This window comes from Oncorhynchus clarkii, chromosome 5 (genome assembly GCF_045791955.1).
Source record: "Oncorhynchus clarkii lewisi isolate Uvic-CL-2024 chromosome 5, UVic_Ocla_1.0, whole genome shotgun sequence".
In the NCBI taxonomy this organism is placed as follows: Eukaryota; Metazoa; Chordata; class Actinopteri; order Salmoniformes; family Salmonidae; genus Oncorhynchus; species Oncorhynchus clarkii.
The window spans coordinates 42,190,748-42,213,855 of record NC_092151.1 but is presented as its reverse complement, the minus strand read 5'-3'; the positions used below and the strand labels follow the sequence as shown (position 1 = coordinate 42,213,855).

At 41.4% G+C, this 23,108-nt stretch overlaps 1 protein-coding gene across 1 annotated transcript; it reads right to left on the bottom strand.

Moving 5' to 3' along the window:
• Positions 1–21,568, bottom strand: LOC139410040 (calcium/calmodulin-dependent protein kinase IV). Its single transcript, XM_071155471.1, has 11 exons — positions 21,267–21,568; positions 12,062–12,140; positions 11,890–11,952; positions 11,696–11,778; positions 11,504–11,576; positions 9,302–9,392; positions 8,956–9,030; positions 8,510–8,585; positions 7,737–7,863; positions 6,706–6,858; positions 1–1,271 (listed from the first exon to the last, which is right to left on the bottom strand). Exons 1-11 carry the CDS (start codon positions 21,386–21,388, stop codon positions 1,107–1,109), a joined length of 1,107 nt encoding a protein of 368 aa, XP_071011572.1. The 5' UTR covers positions 21,389–21,568; the 3' UTR covers positions 1–1,106.
• Positions 21,569–23,108: the final 1,540 nt, after the last annotated feature.

Sequence of the window (23,108 nt, the reverse complement as noted above, 5' to 3'; positions counted from 1 at the left end):
TTTTTCTTTGTAGATTAACAAACATTCCACTACAAGGCATGTCAGTTAATGGATTAATGAGAGAGAAATATTCGCAGCAAGAAAACAGCCTCTTCCATTGTATATGACAGAGGTGGGATATTATCGAATAAAGCAACAGACTCAACCAATTTTGGCACTGAATATCTACTCTTCCATTTCCATGAAAATTGTGTATTTGGCAATAAAAAAACTGGGGTGCCTTTTCAGTTGTACACAACCATTTTGGTATACAAAAGAAAAAGTTCTTAATGGTAAAACAACTCTACACTTTTAAATAACATCACTTTTGTCTACCAATAACAGCTAGTTTTCAGTTTTCCCCTCCCCACTCAGATCACTCCCAGACAGTCCGAGCAAAATTCTTGCATGGGAAACGGTCTTTGCTAAGAAGCAATTGTTGTTTCTTTTGACTATTTTAATTGATATTGTTACCCTGAAATTATTTGATATTCTGATAAAAACAGGTGCATTGGACCTTTAACAAGATACTCAGTATTTCTTACAAAAGGAGTGTAAAACACAGTTAATAAGATACAATAAGGCATTCTCCTTAGACGTTGTAATAAAGGTTCAGTTTATGACCATCTGAAAAATGTGTCCAACCCGTTCTCCAAACAGATACTGTTGGCCTACTCAACCAGTAATGCAAATCAACCTAAATCAATTCTCCAGTCTATATTATATTCTGCCACCAGAGCAGCATGATGATTACCATCGTTATGAATTACTTTATAAACCGGCAAATTAATACTGTGAACACTTGGATGTCATTTTGCAGTTATGACATGGTATAATGGAATAAATAAACCATCCAGTGAAGTTAGTTGTTGTGTGAGTAAAGAAATGGGCATGCGCAGTCGTAAACTCTGATTTCACGTGTACTTAAAATACTTGTGGCGTGTTGTTGCAATGTGCTGAGTCAGTATGGTTGTACATCCTTTAATTAAATCAGTCACATGCAATAAAGCCAGGCGGAGTATCTCCAGCATAGGTGAGACCATATATGGTTCCTCTCAGAAACTTCACAGTCCAACAGGAGGGTAGAATGGCTTCACAGGGTGACATGCAACAGAGGAGATCCACAGTTAGGATCCTTCCTGGATCTGTGACTGATCGTTCCGTGGCTGCCCCTCTTGTGCCCCTTCCTGATTGGTGGCGCTGTTGCAGTTGCTGTTCTTGCGGTTGTCAGCGTGGCCGTGACTGCCAGCGCTGCCCAATCGTGACGAGGCCACCACGGCCTTTACTGCAGCCTGTCAACAAACACATCATTAATTGACATAGTTTAGGATTAACGTGCAGGCCCACTCTGACTGTGCAGATAAATAAACAAATTATAGCAATCATTTACACTGAGTATACAAAACATTAAGAACACCTGCTATTTCCATGACATTGATTGATGAGGTGAATCCAGGTGAAAGTTATGATTCCTTATTGATGTCACTTGTTAAATCCACTTCAATCAGTGTAGATGAAGGGGAGGAGACAGGTTAAAGAAGGATTTTTAAGCCTTGATGCAATTGAGACATGAATTGTGGATGTGCCATTCAGAGGGCGAATGGGCAAGACAAAATATGTAAGTGCATTTGCACGGGGTATGGTAGTAGGTGCCAGGAGCACCGCTTTGTGTCAAGTACTGCGATGCTGCTGGGTTTTTCACACTCAACAGATTCCAGTGTGTATCAAGTATGGTCCACCACCCAAAGGACATCCAGCCAACTTGACACAACTGGAGTCAACATGGACCAGCATCCCTGTGGAACGTTTGACACCTTGTAAAAGTGCATGCCCCGACAAATTGAGGCTGTTTTGAACGCAAAAGGGGGGATATAACTCAATATTAGGAAGGTGTTCCTTATACTCAGTATATGTTTGTATCTGCTTGCATTCCAAATATACAGTTGAAGTTGGAAGTTTGCATACACCTTAGCCAAATACATTTAAACTCAGTTTTTCACAATTCCTGACATTTAATGCTAGTAAAAATGCCCCGTCTTAGGTCAGTTAAAACTTCTTTGGGCTGCAATCCCGTTAACGGGATGATATGACAACAGCCAGTGAAAGTGCAGGGCGCCAAATTCAAATCAGAAATCTCATAATTAAAATTCCTCAAACATACCTTATACCGTTTTAAAGATAACCTTGTTGTTAATCCCACCACAGTGTCCGATTTCAAATAGGCGTTTACAGCGAAAGCACCACAAACGATTACGTTAAGTGACCACCAACTCACAGAAAAACCCTGCCATTTTTCCAGCCAAAGAGAGGAGTCACAAAAAGCACAAATAGAGATCAAATTAATCACTAACCTTTGATGATCTTCATCAGATGACACTCATAGGACTTCATGTTACACAATACATGTACAGTGCCTTGCGAAAGTATTCGGCCCCCTTGAACTTTGCGACGTTTTGCCACATTTCAGGCTTCAAACATAAAGATATAAAACTGTATTTTTTTGTGAAGAATCAACAACAAGTGGGACACAATCATGAAGTGTTTTTAAAACAAAACAAACTTTTTTAACAAATCAAAAACTGAAATTGGGCGTGCAAAATTATTCAGCCCCCTTAAGTTAATACTTTGTAGCGCCACCTTTTGCTGCGATTACAGCTGTAAGTCGCTTGGGGTATGTCTCTATCAGTTTTGCACATCGAGAGACTGAAATTTCTTCCCATTCCTCCTTGCAAAACAGCTCGAGCTCAGTGAGGTTGGATGGAGAGCATTTGTGAACAGCAGTTTTCAGTTCTTTCCACAGATTCTCGATTGGATTCAGGTCTGGACTTTGACTTGGCCATTCTAACACCTGGATATGTTTATTTTTTAACCATTCCATTGTAGATTTTGCTTTATGTTTTGGATCATTGTCTTGTTGGAAGACAAATCTCCGTCCCAGTCTCAGGTCTTTTGCAGACTCCATCAGGTTTTCTTCCAGAATGGTCCTGTATTTGGCTCCATCCATCTTCCCATCAATTTTAACCATCTTCCCTGTCCCTGCTGAAGAAAAGCAGGCCCAAACCATGATGCTGCCACCACCATGTTTGACAGTGGGGATGGTGTGTTCAGCTGTGTTGCTTTTACGCCAAACATAACGTTTTGCATTGTTGCCAAAAAGTTCAATTTTGGTTTCATCTGACCAGAGCACCTTCTTCCACATGTTTGGTGTGTCTCCCAGGTGGCTTGTGGCAAACTTTAAACGACACTTTTTATGGATATCTTTAAGAAATGGCTTTCTTCTTGCCACTCTTCCATAAAGACCAGATTTGTGCAATACACGACTGATTGTTGTCCTATGGACAGAGTCTCCCACCTCAGCTGTAGATCTCTGCAGTTCATCCAGAGTGATCATGGGCCTCTTGGCTGCATCTCTGATCAGTCTTCTCCTTGTATGAGCTGAAAGTTTAGAGGGACGGCCAGGTCTTGGTAGATTTGCAGTGGTCTGATACTCCTTCCATTTCAATATTATCGCTTGCACAGTGCTCCTTGGGATGTTTAAAGCTTGGGAAATATTTTTGTATCCAAATCCGGCTTTAAACTTCTTCACAACAGTATCTCGGACCTGCCTGGTGTGTTCCTTGTTCTTCATGATGCTCTCTGCGCTTTTGACGGACCTCTGAGACTATCACAGTGCAGGTGCATTTATACGGAGACTTGATTACACACAGGTGGATTGTATTTATCATCATTAGTCATTTAGGTCAACATTGGATCATTCAGAGATCCTCACTGAACTTCTGGAGAGAGTTTGCTGCACTGAAAGTAAAAGGGGCTGAATAATTTTGCACGCCCAATTTTTCAGTTTTTGATTTGTTAAAAAAGTGTGAAATATCCAATAAATGTCGTTCTACTTCATGATTGTGTCCCACTTGTTGTTGATTCTTCACAAAAAAATACAGTTTTATATCTTTATCTTTGAAGCCTGAAATGTCGCAAAGTTCAAGGGGGCCGAATATTTTCGCAAGGCACTGTATGTTTTGTTTGATAAAGTTCATATTTATATAAACAAATCTCAGTATAAATAGGCGCGTTAAGTTCACTAGTTCTAAAAACATCCGGTGATATTGCAGAGAGCCACATGATTTTACAGAAATACTCATTATAAATGTCGATAAATACAGTTGTTAGACATGGAAATATAGATGTACCTCTCCTTAATGCAACCACTGTGTCAGATTTTTAAAAAAACTTTACGGAAAAAGCAAACCATTCAATAATCTGAGACGGCGCTCAGAAAATAAAATTATCTGCCATGTTGGAGTCAACAGAAATCAGAAATCGCATTATAAATATTCCCTTACCTTTGACGATCTTCATCGGAATGCACTCCCAGGAATCCTAGTTCAACAATAAATGCTTGATTTGTTCGATAATGTCCATCATTTATGTCCAAGTAGCTACTTTTGTTAGCGCGTTTAGTACACAAATCCAAATGCTCGTGCAGGTCCATCCGAACGTCGGACGAAAACTTCAAGAAGTTATATTACAGGTTGAAGAAACATGTCAAACTAAGTACAGAATCAATCTTTAGGATGTTATCATAAATCTTCAATAAAGTTCCAACCGGAGAATTCCTATGTCTGTAGAGAAGCCATGGAATGCAGGTCGCTATCATGTGAAATGCGCGTGACCAGGACCTGGCTCTCTGCCAGACCACTGACTCAAAGAGCTCCCATCCGGCTCCATAACACAGTAGAAGCCTCATTCAAGTTTCTAAAGACGGTTGACATCTAGTGGAAGCCCTAGGAAGTGCAACTTCATCCATATACCACTGTGTATTCAATAGGGGCTGGGTTGAAAATCGACCAACCTCAGATTTTCCACTTCCTGTTTGGATTTCTTCTCAGGTTTTTGCCTGCCATATGAGTTATGTTATACTCACAGACATCATTCAAACAGTTTTAGAAACATCAGAGTGTTTTCTATCCAATACTAATAATACTATGCATATATTAGCAACTGGGACTGAGGAGCAGGCCGTTGACTCTGGGCACTTCTGGGCACCTTTCATCCAAGCTACTCAATACTGCCCCTGCAGCCATAAGAAGTTTTAAAATAAAAGTGGTGATCCTAAGAATGTGAAATGTCAGAATGATTTATTTCAGCTTTTATGTCTTTCATCACATTCCCAGTGGGTCAGAAGTTTACATACACTCAATTAGTCTTTGCCTTTAAATTGTTTAACTTGGGTGAAACGTTTCAGGAAGCCTTCCACAAGCTTCCCACAATAAGTTGGGTGAAGTTTGGCCCATTCCTCCTGACAGAGCTGGTGTAACTGAGTCAGGTTTGCACGCCTCCTTGCTCACACACGCTTTTTCAGTTCTGCCCACACATTTTCTATAAGATTGCGGTCAGGGCTTTGTGATGGTCACTCCAATACCTTGAACGTTGTTGTGCTTAAGCCATTTTGCCACAACTTTGGAAGTATGCTTGGGGTCATTGTCCATTTAGAAGACCCATTTGCGACCAAGCTTTAACTTCCTGACTGATGTTGTGAGATGTTGCTTCAATATATCCACATAATTTTCCGCCCTCATGATGCCATCTATTTTGTAAAGTACACCAGTCCCTCCTGCAGCAAAGCACCCCCACAACATGATGCTGCCACCCTCGTGCTTCACGGATGGGATGGTGTTCTTTGGCTTGCAAGCCTTCCCCTTTTTACTCCAAACATAACGATGGTCATTATGGCCAAACCGTTCTATTTTTGTTTCATCAGACCAGAGGACATTTCTCCAAAAAGTACAATCTTTGTCCCCTTGTGCAGTTGCAAACCGTAGTCTGGCGTTTCAATGGCGGTTTTTGAGCAGTGGCTTCTTCCTTGCTTAGCGGCCTTTCAGGTTATGTCGATATAGGACTCGTTTTACTGTGGATATAGATACTTTTGTACCCGTTTCCTCCAGCATCTTCACAAGGTCCTTTGTTGTTGTTCTGGGATTGATTTGCACTTTTTGCACCAAAGTACATTCATCTTTAGGAGACAGAACTCATCTCCTTCCTGAGCAGTATGACGGCTGCGTGGTCCCATGGTGTATATACTTGCGTACTATTATTTGTACAGTGGTACCTTCAGGCGTTTGGAAATTGCTCCCAAGGATGAACCAGACTTGTGTAGGTCTACAAGTTTTTTCTGAGGTCTTGGCTGATTTCTTTTGATTTTCCCATGATGTCAAGCAAAGAGGCACTGAGTTTGAAGGTAGGCCTTGAAATACATCCACAGGTACACCTCCAATTAACTCAAATGATTTCAATTAGCCTATCAGAAGCTTCTAAAGCCATGACATAATTTTCTGTAATTTTCCAAGCTGTTTAAAAGCACAGTCAACTTAGTGTATGTAAACTTCTGACCCACTGGAATTGTGATACAGTGAATTATAAGTTAAATAATCTGTCTGTAAACAATTGTTGGAAAAATTACTTGTGTCATGCACAAATTAGAGGTCCTAACCGACTTGCCAAAACTATAGTTGGTTAACAAGAAATGTGTGGAGTGGAATGAGAGGAGTTTAATGACTCCAACCTAAGTGTATGTAAACTTCCGACTTCAACTGTATTCAGTCAAAGGATATTGACACAAGCACACAATCCTAACTTTAAAATGGCGAGACATAAATAAATTATACATGTTACTACTTGCCCTTAACTACTGTACAAAAAAAATTACAGAGAATTTGTTTTTGTACCTACCTTGAGTTTTCGGCGTGCATTGAACTCCTGCAGTTTCTTCTGAGCAGTGTCCATATGGGCTGAGTTAACTGCCTTCCCAGTCACCCAGGGGTGCTGCAGTGCTTGCAAGGTCGTTAGCCGCTTCTTTGGATCCTGGACAATCAGCTTTCTCACCTACAGGACAGCAGCACATACAGTAGCATATGGTTAGTAACTGGGTCACTGAGACTGAGTCTGAATTCATTATTTGCTTGGATGCTGTTTATGCAGTTTCCTTTTGTCCCCATAACAAGTCGGCCCAGTTCATAATTTGGAGATAAAATACAAAAATACAGTAGGAGATGGATGTAGTCTAGTTACCCTCCTTTTTTATCTTATTTTATGAATCAGACACACCTACACTCCCACTGACCCTTCAGCTGGGAAACAGTTCACCTGACCCAATGCTACAATGCAGCACGCAACCATATGCCTAACCAAAAGCAGAGGTGCATAAAGATGGAGGTCCATGCACTTACCACAAATTCCTTGTTTTGCTAAGTTCACCTTTTGTACATTGCTCTCTGTTATTCTATTTTTTTAATGTATGGTCATTAGCAGAGTATAAATGATCCCAATTTCATCTCCAGGACGGCGGCAATTTGAAAAACCGAAAGAGGAAAAAAAAGTAGATTGTGTTGATTTATTGGCACGTTGAACCATATCGCGTGCCGCAGTTTAAAAACTCGATAGTGCTAAAACAATGACGTCATATCGGAATTCTGCCATCTTTATGCACGTTCGCCATTGTTTAACCCATGGTCTAAGCGATCGGATGCTAAAGTGCAGGCATATAAGTCTGCAAGGGCATTATGGAAGTACAGCACACTATGTTTTTTCAGAAGCCAAGCCAGTAGTCGACAGGGCAAGAAGAGAACCCTCATGCTGGTTAGGTTTGCATTCTCCACCAATTACGGATTCATCAATTAGGTCTAAGTACCAGAGGGGAATGTCAACCCGGCAGCTGAACTGTGGTAACCTCTGGACCCCTGGTACCAGTACATAGAACTCACCAGATCCTTGGCATTGAGGGACACATTGTCCCACCAGGGGGAGACAAACTCATATTCACAGTTGAGGATCCTCTTGAACATGTACTGGTCCCCTCTATCATCGAAGAACGGTTCAAAGCCACATAGCCTGTCAGAGGGAGGATGAAAAATGAGGTATACATCATCCACAGACAGCTCCTGTCTATTGATTCAGTGGCTGGCACAGTCTGACAGGCTCTGACAGCCGCAGGGGCCTGAGCTACAACTCTATTGGAGATGGCAATCCTCCTCGCACTAAGGTTTGCCTTTAAATGTTGGACAGAATAACAAGAAACTCACTCTCTTTTTCTCCCAGATTGATGTGCCTTCAAAATATGTTATTTTTTACAGTTTAATATTAATTAACTAGTAGTCTGTACACCACTGTGCTTCTTCTGAATGCTGTTGCTTGCAGTTGAACTACCATTGCCCTGCTTGCTGTATAACGGGGAACGCACACCCACATACTATGTATACCAATCAGTATGCGAGGAGATTAAAAAAAACACTCAGCTGCTCTTAAACATGAATGCACCAACACCCTTGATCCAGAAACCAAAATGGCCTAAAAATGCAATTAAAAAAGGTCTGTACTTCCTCTCATCAAATAAAGAACACATATTCTTGATGCATTTTGTTATTGTTGTTTTCTGCTAACAAAATAACAAAACTGTTCAGTATCAAAAGGAACTGATGTATTTTCAATGATGTGATTCAGGGTCCCAGTACACTTTTGAGGGGCTGGTGTCACTTACAAGATGTAAGTGATAACGCCCACCGACCACATGTCAACCTCAGGTCCATAAGCACATCCTCGCAGGATCTCTGGGGCTGGAGGGAGGCAGAGAGGGAGGGAAGGATAGAGAGGGAGGGAGGGGAAAGAGAAGCGCAGGATGTTTGGGGGGGGGGGGGGGGGGGGGGGGGGGGCAACACATGGAGGAGGGAGAGAAACAGAGATGAAAAACAGAGTAAGGAATTCTTATTCACTAATTAATCCAAGGAAGAACTTACTATGTAGTATGTGGATAAATATTACAATATACAGTGCAAACTATCCTCAGGGTACTTATCTCTGCTCAAAACTTGGCAGGTAAAGCATGCATGACCAAAACAACAACAATCTGCTATGTCTGAAATGGCACTGTCTATTACTTTGTTCCAAGTGAATGAAATAGCATCACAGTAATGGGTTACAACTCACCACAGTATCCTGGTGTACCACAAACTGTCTTCATTGTGACCTGATCGTCGATGATCTTTGACAGTCCAAAATCAGCTGCAAAAAGAAAGAGAGCTGTATTAGAGATCATGCCTATTTCTGGAAGTTCTCTTATATAGTATCATAATAAAATAGTAGAATAGAATAAAATAGAACACCAGTACAATAGAATGGAAACAAAAGAAAAGAATAGAATAGAATCTTTGGCATTGATTCCCCAATTATCTCAGTTCTGTATCTGATAGCACAGCAGAGTCTGTTCAGGCTCAATGGATGTTCTTTGGGATAATCGTAGTGAATCCCACAGTGTATTGACTTACGCACCCACCTATTTTGAGGGGAGCATCTGGTGCTGAGGTGGCATATAGGAGGTTCTCGGGTTTCAGGTCTCGGTGCACCACGCCGTTCTCATGCAGGTACTGCCCAAAAACACAAGACAGCAGCATAACTGACTCCTATACACATATAGTGTTATTGATCTGTCTGGTGGTGAGTATGGAGCTGGACTGATAGGGATTTTGGGGGCGGCATCTACCACCACAGTTCCTTTTCCACGCAGAACCGTAACATTCCTGCATTAAAGCGCACTGTTAAAAATGTATAAGCAAAATGAAAAGTTAAACTACTTTTCACAACCTCTTTCCTACTGTTGCCAAAACAGTGTATTACACTGTTAAACAATGTTCTATGATACTGTGTACTGGATGTAAACATGTTTTAAACTGTTTTTGGGGTTCAGCGAGGACTTTCACCTGTGTTACCACAGTAACTCATCAAACAAGGCAGCGTGGGCCATGGAATTCTGCACAGTTACAGAAAACAGCAGCACAAGGCAGCTGCCTTGGTAATGCTGGTCATTGGAAAGACAAAGGTGGGATTTGAGTGAGGGAAAGCAATGTGTTCTCAGACTTTGTAGTGTCATGGATGTAGACCTCCTCTGACAAGTCTATGGCTCACTGTCTTGATAATGATACCGGTTTGTAAAGCAACCTATTGTAGAACTTTATATCATCTGCACACTGTGGGTGGGTGTATATCCAAATCCCTGGTTTCTTGTGTAAACTCTTAACATCAAGCTGTTAAAGAAAACCACATTCCATTCCACTGGCACTGACAATACATTTCTAAGCATCAAAGTTGGCACTGAAGGAGCTACACTTATTACGCAACAAAACAGACATATTTTCTGCTTGGGAATGACTGAGTTGAACAGACGTTATTCACAGTGAACGAAGGCATCCTTTTCTCCCCACACTATGTATTGTGACCCCCCCCCTCCCTGGGTGTGATCTCTATGATGTCAGAGGGGAATTCTCCTCTCCTCTCATCCGATACGTGGAGTGTGGGAGGGAGGAAAGGAGGGAAGAAGAGAAGGAGGAAAGGAACGAAAACAGTAGCCGCCACCACACCGCACACATCCCATGCCTCCCACGGATGCCACCGCACCACAAAAAAAAAAGCTATTCGTACAGTACTGTAACCCAACTACACAGCTGTGTATTCTCATTGACTGTGGTGCTCTTCTACCAGAGAAAGTAAAGCAGGGCCTACCTGAGAGGTGGGCCAGCCGATGTATTTGGCCAACGAGGACAAATATTATTTCGAGATGCATAGGCTCTCAATGGTAAAATATCAATATCAAGAACATTAGCCTAACACCGTCTTTTGACATAGTAAAAAAAAAAGGTCACAAAGAATCTCCGGATTCTCCGTTATCACAGAATAACGTGTCCAAAATAATCAACGTGTTATGATGCTAAGATAACACCAAATGAATGGCCTATAATGAAGGAATCTGTCACAAACAGAGTGGGGACTTAAATGTAGATGTGTCAGTGAGATTGGCGGGAAACGAGGCTACCGCAATGCTCCACTGGGACGTTTAGCTAGATATCCAGAAGGAGTTCGTCATGTAACACAGACTGCAGAAGCTCTCTGCTGTCTTTCAAGTGGCCGTGTACAATGCAAAGGAATCACTCCAAATCAACACGGAACAAACACTTTCTCAGCACTTGCTCAACAACACAAGGAAACTTTAAGAAAAGCCCTGTTGTCCTCTCCTGAGTCGCCCCGTTGGAAAAACAACACCAAGTCCTAGGCTGGTTTTAAAAATTCCCTGTCTGTCTTACTATTTAATCTCCTTGGCAACATCAATTTGTTGCAAACTGAGGATCATGGAAGGAGATCTCTTTCAAGACACTAGCAAGTTCATGCCATATGACATATGGCTCGGTCCATGTGGATAAGATGTCAAAGATAGCTCAGTGAGAGACGCACGCTTGGTTATGCGATAGCTCAAGGAAGTGAACTTAAACCGTGTCCACTGTTGATCCAACAGTGCTGGTTCAAATGACAGTGAATTTGGGATTTGATTACGGAAAAAGCCTTCCATTTCCCTTTTGCCCTTTGTAATGTATCGATAAGGAGACAGGCGGAGTGAATGTGGGATGGTTTTACAGTATGTCAAGAGCTTGCTCGACATTTATTGGTCTACTTTTTGACAGGCGTCAGAGGAAGGAAGTCAACTCACTGCAACGGCTTCTAGTACTTGTTTGACAGCATCAGCAGCATCCCGTTCAGTGTAGAAGCCCTTTTCCACAACCCTGAGAGAATAACATGTGTTGTGATTGTTGTAACAGAGGAATGGTAAAGAGAGTATGTGTGCGTGTTTTTGTGTGTGCGTGTGTGTGTGTGTGTGTGACCATGAGGGCAGTTAACTAACCTATCAAATAGCTCTCCTCCAGTCACAAGCTCTAAGACCAGACTGATCTCTGACGGGGTCTCAAATATCTCTTTTAGTTTGATCTGGAAGAAGTAAAACAAAACAAACATAAATTCCGCATTGATAAAAAAAAAACACAACAGCAATCGTTAATTCTATGCAAGGACAGCCCAAAAGTGCTGTAGAACACTCACAATGTTTGGGTGAGAGAGTCGAAGTAGGACACCTATCTCTGTCCTCACTATCTTCTTGTCCACCTGCAGAAAGAAAACAGAACTGGGTTAAGGAAGGACCTTTAGCGTGTTGTAGTCTCTGGGTAAAATGACTACACTAAGACTCTATGGCGAATATACAGCGAAAACTTACTGTCTTCTTCAGCGTTTTCACCGCAAACGGCTTCTGTGTTCCCTTCTGTCGACATCTGCACACCACGGATGTCGCTCCCCTAAATGCAGAGGGAATACACAGTTAAGATACAAGAGCAACTGTCAAGTGGGTAGGGACACGATGTGCAAACAGCGCAGGGAAATGGTGAATAGGCTTTGATGAGGTTCTTCTTTACTTCCATTATGGCTGCGTACAGTGTCTAGAGTGTTTGTCTGAAGCGTCAGTTGGCAATTCTCCCAAAGAAACTCAGCGTTGTATTTTCTCTGTACTGACACGTTCAAATCTGAGCGCTAGGTAGACAAATTTCACCACAATCCCATAGGCCTATAAATTACAACAGTAGTACGCAAACATGGAGATTCGGTCTATATTCCTTCAAGATTTAAGCAACACCTATGTAAGAATGCTGTTCATTGACTACAGCTCAGCGTTCAACACCATAGTGCCCACGAAGCTCATCACTAAACTAAGGACCCTGGGACTAAACACCTCCCTCTGCAACTGTATCCTGGACTTCCTGATGGGCCGCCCCCAGGTGGTAAGGGTAGGCAACAACACGTCTGTCACACTGATCCTCAACACTGGGGCCCCTCAGGGATGTGTACTTAGTCCCCTCCTGTACTCCCTGTTCACCCAAGACTGCATGGCCAAACACGAATACAACACCATCATTACGTTTTACTTGAGTTTATTTGGTAAATATTTTCATAACCAACGGTGCAGTTCAAGAAGAGTTAAGGACTTGTCTACACTTGTTGTATTCGGCGCATGTGACAAATAAAGTTTGATTTGATTTGATTTTTACATTGTCATGTGTTCAGCAGTTCGGTCACCTTGGCCACTGGCTCGGGGTCATTAATTATGTTTCCTTTGTTATTAAAAGCCCTGGGCTTGTCAGAGTAGGAGTGCGGAATACGGACAGGGGAGGATGATTCTAGATAAGCACTTTTGAAATGAGGGCCCTGAGCTACAAAGCCAACTAAAGATCTACTTTGTATTTATTCAAACGTAAGTAGTACTGTTAGTTCTGAATAAGAGCTCCACTTTGCATGTGACATCTTTTACAGGTACAACATGACCCTGCTATTGTCAGAGGAGTTGATATGACATTTTAAAGAGAAGATTGCTATAACGGCTTCAAGAAAGCAAGAGGGATACATACTGTGCTGCCTGCAAAATATATAGAAAGGTACGCTATTGGAGCGCCTCCAATGTGCAAATAAATCAAATTTGGTAGCACAGCTTACAAATTAGTGGGGAGAGGGAAGAGAGAGAGAGAGAGAGAGAGAGAGAGAGAGAGAGAGAGAGAGAGAGAGAGAGAGAGAGAGAGAGAGAGAGAGAGAGAGAGAGAGAGAGAGAGAGAGAGAGAGAGAGAGAGAGAGAGAGAGAGAGAGAGAGAGAGAGAGAGAGAGAGAGAGAGCAGCTTCTGTGTTCAGAGGAAAGCACTTGGGCTCTCATTAGGAGTCCCGACCTCGATACTCACCATTACACCAGAAATACAGAACAGATTTTCTTCCCTCTCCCTCTCTCTCTTACTCCTACACAAATCCTCTCTGCCCCTACCACACATTCTCTCTCTTTCCCTGCCTCTCACCCAAACCTCCTCTCTCTCTTTTCATCTCCCACATTCTCTCTCCCTCCCTGCCTCCTGTGGGAAATACCCTCACGGCAGGTCCATGTGAGCAGACATAAGGCAGGCATGACAGCCAGCTCACAGCTTCAATCCAACCACAACAACAGCCAAGAGTCTTAGGAGAGAGAATTCAAGTGATAAACTAGACTTGGACTGTACACTATTGTTATGCAGGGGCAAAGGACTGTACACTATTGTTGTGCAGCTCAGGGGCAAAGGCAAAGGCCTACCTAAGCAAATAACACAAATCTAATAAACACTAATAAACAAAATATCATTAAATTGTTATCAGGTTGACGAGATGACCTCATCCTAGTGTACCCTCCTTGCTCCACTTTGGATCCACCCGTGTAATTTCTACAATGCCTCATTTCATTAAATCATGCAATCTTAATGTCGTACAGAAAAGAGGGATCTATATTTATGAGTTTGCCCTGCTTTCTTCTCTGTGATGGATGAGAGCACGTGTAATGACCACTTTCCTATCTGACGTCAAAATGGCCACTCATTGGCAGAGGAGTAAGAGTTTGAAATACGCAGACAGGCCACGATACAACGAAGAACTGAAAAAGTTACAGCAATACATAGTTAGGCCTATACTCTACTGTGCCCTCCTTATGTAATTGTCTAACAAAATCTGTCTAAATATCTGAGTCAGTTCTTGAATAAACTACCAATTTATTCCATTCATTTATTTTAGTCAACACATGTTTTAATCCACTTTATAAATCCACCTCCCAATTCAACTTCTCCCGGCATTGTTTCTGTCATCCTTATGCCATGATTTCACACTTGAATTATATAGCATTGTGTTGAGCCTCTCAACTCTTGGAGAGATAAGCGTTATTTCATTCTAAAGTCATTGCACACACAGCATATGAGTCAAGATGCTAGACCATTTAGCCTCGGAGGCTGACACCCTGAGAATGAAGCTTATTGTTGGTCTGACACCCTGAGAATGAAGCTTATTGTTGGTCTGACACCCTGAGAATGAAGCTTATTGTTGGTCTGACACCCTGAGAATGAAGCTTATTGTTGCTGTCTGTTCTAGCACTAAGCTCAAGAGGGACGGGCAAAAGAGATCTGCATATAAAGCTGTACAGCGATCTGCATATCTCCAGAGCCTGGTCTGTCCTGCACTCCTAAAGGGTTCTTCGGCTGTCCCTATAGGATAACCTTTTTGGGTTCCATGTAGAACTCTCTGTGGAAAAGGATATACATGGAATCCAAAAATGGTTCTTCAAGGGGTTCTTCTATGGGGACAGCCGAGGAACCCTTTTAGTTTGTAGAGACCACCTTTTTTCTCTAAATGTGCACACGCACACACAGGGAAATTAGCTACTGCTATCATCAGATTTAGTTGTGGGATTTAATTAACAGATGGGTCTTCTACATCAAGGCCAGAGAGCTCCATCCCAGATCATCAGTGATGAATTCCACTAACGGATCATATTCATCACTCTGGAATGGTCATATCCAACCACAGCACTAAGACAAACACATCATTGATACTAAAACATTTAGTATCAATGAACAACACAAGCTCATATAGCTTTTCCCACAAATGCTGACATTTAATTTTGCAGCCAAATGCCACAATACTTTAGGTGGGACAATATTGCTTTACGGAAGGAATTTTTTAGGTAGGCTAAATTGTTTGAAGTGTCCATGTTTGTCATACTCATTTACTGTTACAATTCCACTGTAACGGACTCAAATTTCTACTTAAAATGTATCTCAAACAAAAACAATTTCAAAGTTTAACAAAATCACATTTACTGGAAGAACTGTGCAGAATTTCGGTAAAATCTTTTTATGTGCCATGTTTTCCTAAAACTCAGTTAAATATTTGCTCCGAATTAAGATTCAATGATGTCTGCAGAAAGAATGGGGTTTCAGCGATGACATGACACATTGACTTGGAAAAAATATATATATTTTGGTTATTGAACTACAATAGGTTAAGTGGATTTATACCATGTAACGGAATTGCGGTAATTTAAAAACTACTGGGTCTTTTTCCCAATCCCAGTAATTACAATAACCCTCAAGCTTTTCTAAACCAACGAAACAAGTCATCTGAGTGAAGGCATCGCTCTGCTGATGCAGCTCAATGCTGCCTGCCTATATATTACACAAGCTGCTCGTTTCAGTTTTGCACTCACACAACATTATGTCATCCCAGAAGAGATGCTGCTGCTACTCTCAGGAGCAAGACACGCTACAGTACAGTCATGATCATTTGCCCTCTACAGTCAGGTCAAGACCCTGGTGTGGACAACGAGCACACAGATGAGCTTCCCTGAGACGTTTGACAGTTTGTGCAGAAATTCTTTGGTTGTGCACAGTTTCATCTGCTGTCCTGGTGGCTGGTCTCAGACGATCCCTCAGGTAAAGTAGCCGGATGTGGAGGTCCTGGGCTGGCGTGGTTACACGTGGTCTGCAGTTGTGAGGCCGGTTGGACATGCCATGGAAATTCTACACAGGGACACTAAGTCAATCTTAAATTAATAATTCTTTATTATCAGCATGCTGGAGAGGTTCCAACCAACCTAATGCACCAAGATCAGGAGCTCTTCCGGGGCAGTCCAGTTAGTTCTCTTATATACAGACAAGTTACATTAGCATAATTTAGCTTATTCATCATTCATAATTAATTCATCATTAACATTTGCTTCATTCATGTGACCAACCAATACTGGGTTATGCATGTGACAGACCAATACCTCACGAGGTTTCTTCTAGACCTAGAAACTGAGATATCTTTCATTCTCAAAACAAGGGTCTGGGCATGCTGCAAATAGCAGATACAGATAGTGAGAATTCAGTCAGTCACTTGCATGAACACATACATTGGTTATTAGAAAATAACAAAAAAAATCAAAGACGTACTGCCAGATTCTCTAAAACGAGGCGGCTTATGGTAGAGAAATTAACATTAAATTCTGTCAACAGCTCTGGTGGACATTCCTGCAGTCAGCATGACAATTGCACACTCCCTCCAAACTTGAGACATCTGTGGTATTGTGTTGTGTGACAAAACTGCACATTTTAGAGTGGCCTGTTCCCAGCACAAGGTGCACCTGCGTAATGATCATGCTGTTTAATCAGCTTATTGATATGCCACACCTGTCAGGTTGATGGTTTATCTTTGAAAATGAGAAATGCTTACTAACAGGGATGAAAACAAATTTGTGCACAACATTCAAGAGAAATAAGCGTTTTGTGTACATTATGGAACATTTATAGGATATTTTATTTCAACTCATGAAACATGGAACCAACACTTTACATGTGGCGTTTATATTTTTACAGTATCTCCTGCAGGCAACCCTTTAATTGAGTGGGCACATACACTGTTAGCTAATTCCTGCCTTTTGCCATAGAAATAGCCTGCACAATCCTGTGGGAAAGACGCTGCTTACAAAGCACTCTACCACAAGCAGGATTAGCAAAAGGCTGGAAAAGCTGCCATATACACTTTCAGGGGGTAGAATGAATGGCCCTGCACGAAAAGCCCCAGGAGGAACATTCAAAATGTCCACCAGAGAGCTCTGAAAAAGGGACCATTCCTTTATTTTGGCACCAAAGCTCAAACACCCACCACTTACATAACATGGCAAAAAGTATATGGACGCCTGCTCGTCGAACATCTCATGCCAAAATCATGGGCATTATTATGGAGTTGGTTCCCCATTTGCTGCTATAACAGTCTCCACTCTTCTAGGAAGGCTTTCCACTAGATGTTGTAACATTGCTGAGGGGACTTGCTTCCATTCAGCCACAAGAGCATTTGTGATGTCGGTCACTGATGTTGGGCGATTAGGCCTGGCTCACAGTCGGCGTTCCAATTCATCCCAAAGGTATTCGACGGGGTTGAGGTCAGGGCTCTGTGCAGGCCAGTCAAGTTCTTCCACACCGATCTCTAAAAACCATTTCTGTACGGACCTTGCTTTGTGCATTGGGGCATTGTCATGTTGAAACAGAAAATGGCCGTCTAGAATGTCAATGTATGCTGTAGTGTTAAGATTCCCCTTAACTGGAACTAAGGGGCCAAGCTCAAACCATGAAAAACAGGCCCAAACCATTATTCCTCCTTCACCAACTTTACAGCTGGAACTATGCATTCGGGCAGGTAGCATTCTCCTGGCATCCACCAAACCCAGCTTTGTCCGTCGGACTGCTGGAAGTGTGATTCATCACTTCAGAGAACGAGTTTCCATTGCTCCAGAGTCCAATGGTGTAGAGCTTTACACCACTCCAGCAGATACTCGGCATTGGGCATGGCTTACGGCTCATTCATGGAAACCCATTTCATGAAACTCCCGACAAACAGTTCTTGTCCTGACGTTGCTTCCAGAGGCAGTTTGGAACTGAGTGAGTGTTGCAACCAAGAACAGACGATTCTTAGGCGCTGCGCGCTTTACCAATTGGCGGTCCCATTTTGTGAGCTTGTGTGGCCTACCACTTTGCGGCTGGGCAGTTGTTGCTCCTATACAGTACGTTTCAACTTCACAATCACAGCACTTTAGTAGCGATAAGACAAGATAAACTGAAAACGTAAAAAAATATTTATAAAAAAAGTTCAGTCCCTGTACTTGCTTCTCGTCTCTCAGCGTCTGTCCTCACAGATGAGATACAATGTTTCGCTTCACTAGAGATAGCTCAAGACAGATTAAAAAGGGAGGCAGACAGGTGGAGTAGATAGATGAATGCAATTAAAAGAACCTGCATTTTCATCAGGATATTTTATACTGTTTTTATTTATTGGCTTTAGGCCTATGTACATGTATTTTATTTAGTTCATGATGGCAGTTATTGGCCTATAGGCTGTCTCTGTTCCATTAGCTAATTTCTTTAGCTGCCAATAGATCACGGTGCATCAACGTGTCCATATAGCAGAGGCTGGTGCTCTCGCATTAGTTTAATTTTTACTTTTCGTTTTTAATTTTTTTAATTCAGATGTTTGATTAACTTTGAGACAATGATTTTGAGAAACTAAAACGTTATTATTGAAATGAAACTGTTCCATGAAAATTCGTATAAGCCTATAAAATAATCATAACTGCCACTCAGATTGGTATAAATGGTAGGATAAATTGTAAGCTTCCCCAAACTTGAAACTCACACACCGCCTATGATATTTACTCCCATGTGCACACGCTTGCACACATAGGAGGTCCTGTGAAAGAAATGTGCCCCCCTATGGAACCCATTGCCCGTCCAACTGATTCCTTCTAGCACCGGCCCTACCTCTGAGCCAACAGATATGGATAGCCTATGTTCAGCCCTAAATATAATATCCCCTATTTCATCTTACCAAAATCAATTACCAACTTGAATTAACTCAAACTCAACAGGCCACCATCTCCCTGCTCACGACCAACAGCAGCATGGGCAGAAGCAGGTCCATTTTGGGACTTCTGTAGATGGCTCTAATTTCCCTGATTCTATGCATTAGATTCCCTCTCTCCATTCCATATCCCTGATTATGGCTCAGTGGCAGATCCTTGAGTGCAACTGTTGTCCCGATGCTATCAGACTGCCTTGTATAATACAATTAGTTATGAATATGGAGTAGGGCTCTTCTCATGTGATTGTGGCGGCACAGCCAGAGCCATGTAAAGCAGTGCCAGCGCATGATCAATACCGCTTCTTTAATACTGTAGCCTATTGTGTGACTTTCCCTGTCTATCAGTGTATGAGTGTTATGTTACTTGTCATGTTTTGTGTTTTTCGTGGACCACAGGAGGAAGAGTTGCTGCTGCTTCTGTTAAAAACGAATAGGGATCCAAATAAACAGGTAAACAAACATACACCTCAGTCAGGCGTAAAGGAAATAAATAAAAACACATGCACCAGTCCATATCATGTCACCAGACCACCTACTGAATGTGTTATAATCTGCCATGAAATCAGCTGTTCATTTCCATTTCTTGTGTGTTTTTGGTTCTACAGTGCGTTTTTGTTCTACCTTGTTATTTTTAGTATTACATTGTTATTGATTACTGCATTGTTGGGTTTAGAGCTGGCAAGAAAGGCATTTCACTGTACTTGTGCATGTGACATTAAAACTTCAAACTTGCTGCTGTTGTCTCACAATGTCGTTGCCTGGAGACTGTTTTGGTAGGTGACTTGCTTTATGTAAGCCACAGAGTATCTCAAATCATGTTAATTGTACCGCTATAACTCACGAGAAAAAGTGATGAGCAAAACTTCTTTGTATCTATTTTTCATGCTTTGGAAGTGTTTACAGTTGTACAGAAAAGTGCTATGAGGATAAACATGACCAAACAGAGTTGTGTTTTTCCCAGTGGACCATGGTCATAAAAGGACACTTACCAGTATGACAGCCTGGTCTCAGAGCTTTTCGTATTAATCTGTATGCAAATCCAAGACACTCCATTTAGTATGATATGTTACATTTGGTATGGTTAAATAAGATAGATGGTTACTTAAAGCAAAAACAAAAAGGTCAACGTCTAGCAACCCAAAGATTGCGAGTTTGAATCTCATCACGGACAACTTTAGCATTTCAGCATTTCAGCTAACTAGCAACTGTTCAACTACTTACTACTTTGCAACTACTTAGCATATTAGCTAATCCTTGCCCTAACCTTTTAGCTAACCCTTCCCCTAACCTTACTCCTAAACCTAACCATAGCTAGAATTCGCATAATAGGTTATGCGAATTCGTAACATTTAGAACTTAATATAATACAAATTGTCATAACATTTAAAAAAAAACGTTTTGCTTTGCCATTTTGATGGAAAGGGGGGAAAAAAACGATTTAATACATTTTAGAATAAGGCTGTAAGTTTTTTTTTACGCACTAGGCAAGTCAGTTAAGAACAAATTCTTATTTACAGTGATGGCACCGCCATATGCGACTCCCAATCATGGCCGGATGTGATACAGCCTGGATTTGAACCAGGGTGTCTGTATTGACGCCTCAAGCACTGAGATGCAGTGCGTTAGACCGCTGTGCCATTCGGGAGCGGTATTGATCATAGTTTCCGAATGCAAGGTATCATACGAAATGGGTGATGGAAATCCACAAATGAATGCATACCATACAAAACGTAACATACTAAATAGAAAGTATCGTATTTACGTACAGAATATTACTAAATGCTCTGACCAGGTTGGGTATGATGGAAATTGACAGTTATATTACATAACTTTTTTTATAGCCTTGTCAATTATTTGTATATCAATTATTTAGATGACCATTATTATTTTAGATTGATTATTAAAAACATTTTCTTTATCAAAAACATCAGGGGATGCTAATCTAGGCAGGAAATTGTGGTAACCGAATGCATTCTCTCCTGTGTTGTACGCAGAATTTATTTCCATTGAAAACTAAAGTGTTTATATAATAGATGCAATACTATTTGCTGCATATCCTTCGATCACTAACTAATATATTATTAAAATTATAGCTTGAAAAGACCAGAAAATCATCAGAATGCGACTCCTGGTGATATCAAGGCATTGAAAACATGAGAACACTGAATACAGTAGTACTGTAGAGAGAGGATGCTCACCGTCCCAATTCGGACTCCAACTCATAGTAGTCAGCCAAGATCTCCTTCTTCGATCCATCTATCCAGTAGTCTGGAGCTGGGGTTGCCCCTGCTCTGGACGAGAGCATAGTGACTTTAAGCATCACCAGCTATCCAAACGGATTGAATAAGTATCTTGACAGCTCGTCTCCCCTGCGGCGATTCAAGGCTTGACTCAGTTACAGTGGTTTGAAGAAAAGCGAGTTGTATGCGGTCAAGCTGAGATAGAGATGCGCGTAAGACCGTTATCTTCTCCAAAGCAAAAAAAAAACACAGCCTTTCGTAAGAATCTAATATGCGTTACAAGACCATTTAAAGGACCGGGTAGCGTAATGAGCTTGGTCCTAAATGCATATTATTCACAGCCTCCAGCCTATCATTGCTACCATATTGCACTCAGTGTAAAGGAAAGTGTGCAGACAGTGGAGTCTGCGTTATAGAGGGTTTCCACCGGGTCTTACTGTCGCTGGATTAACATACAAAAGCAATTGAGTTACCTTTACCTGAGGTCACAATCAAGCACGTCATGTTATCATAACTACCAGACATAATTGTGTTGCTTTTTATGACATGAAAATAGGCCTACCATATACAGTGTATTCAGACGCCATGACATTTTCCACATTTTGTTGTTACAGCCTTCCTCTAAAATTGATTCAATTGTTTTCCCCCCCTCAATCTACACACACTACCCCAAAATGACAAAGCAAAAACTGATTTTTAGCTATTAAAAAAAAAGAAAGAAAAACGCCCGGGAAATATCAGATAAGTATTTAGACCCTCAGTACTTGGCTGAAGGAACTTTGGCAGCGATTAGGTCTTGGGGACCTTCAATGCTGCAGACATTTTTTGGTACCCTTCCCCAGATCTGTGCCTCGACACAATCCTGTCTCGAGGCTCTACGGACAACACCTTCGACCTCATGGCTTGGTTTTTGCTCTGACATGCACTGTCAACTGTGGGACCTTATATAGACAGGTGTGTGCCTTTTCCAAATCATGTCCAATCAATTTACCACAGGTGGACTCCAATCAAGTTATAGAAACAGCTCAAGGATGATCAATGGAAACAGGATGCACCTGAGCTCAGTTTCAAAGCAAAGGGTCTGAATACTTATTTAAATAAGGTATTTATGTTTTTATTTGTAATAAATTTGCAAACATTTCTAACAACCTGTTTTCACTTTGTCATTATGGGGTATTGTGTGTAGATTGATGAGAGAAAAAAACTATAGGAATAAGGCTGTAACGTAACAAAATGTGGAAAAAGTCAAAGGGTCGAAATACTTTCTGAATGAACTAATATATATATATATATATATATATATATATATATATATATAAAAATAAGAGCAATAAGGCATGGGGGGGGGGGGGGGTATATGGCCAATTTGCCACACCCCTTCTGGGCCGTATTGTCTAAAAATATGTACACTGTATATGGCTCTGGGCCTACCATTTGAACTATGTAATTACGCTGTAGCCTTAATATTCCCGCAAACATATATGTTGTGGGGCAAATAATATAAAAAAAATACTGCCCTACAATTAAACACTGACAAATCACAGAAATGCAATTGATGCCCAGTAACTAACATTATCATTATCATAACACTTTCATATGTAAAATATACAGTAAGATGTAATACACAAACAAAAAGTTACTCTATTGCTTTATTTTCCATACCATACAAATGACAGGCTTGACTAAAACCCCTATCCCAAGCGTGGCTGGTCATCCTCTAGGACTCCAACAGAGCCTAGCTACAGAGAGAGGCACACAGAGACACCATCTGCTCCACTACCTACTCCGTCATGAGACAAA

Coding starts and splice junctions, on each gene's coding strand:
- LOC139410040 (XM_071155471.1), bottom strand. CDS start 21,388: ATGCTTAAAGTCACTATGCTCTCGTCCAGAGCAGGGGCAACCCCAGCT. Junction 11,779..11,889: donor GACTCTCTCACCCAAACATT/GTGAGTGTTCTA, acceptor TACTTCTTCCAG/ATCAAACTAAAAGAGATATT. Junction 9,031..9,301: donor AGATGCTCCCCTCAAAATAG/GTGGGTGCGTAA, acceptor TTCTTTTTGCAG/CTGATTTTGGACTGTCAAAG.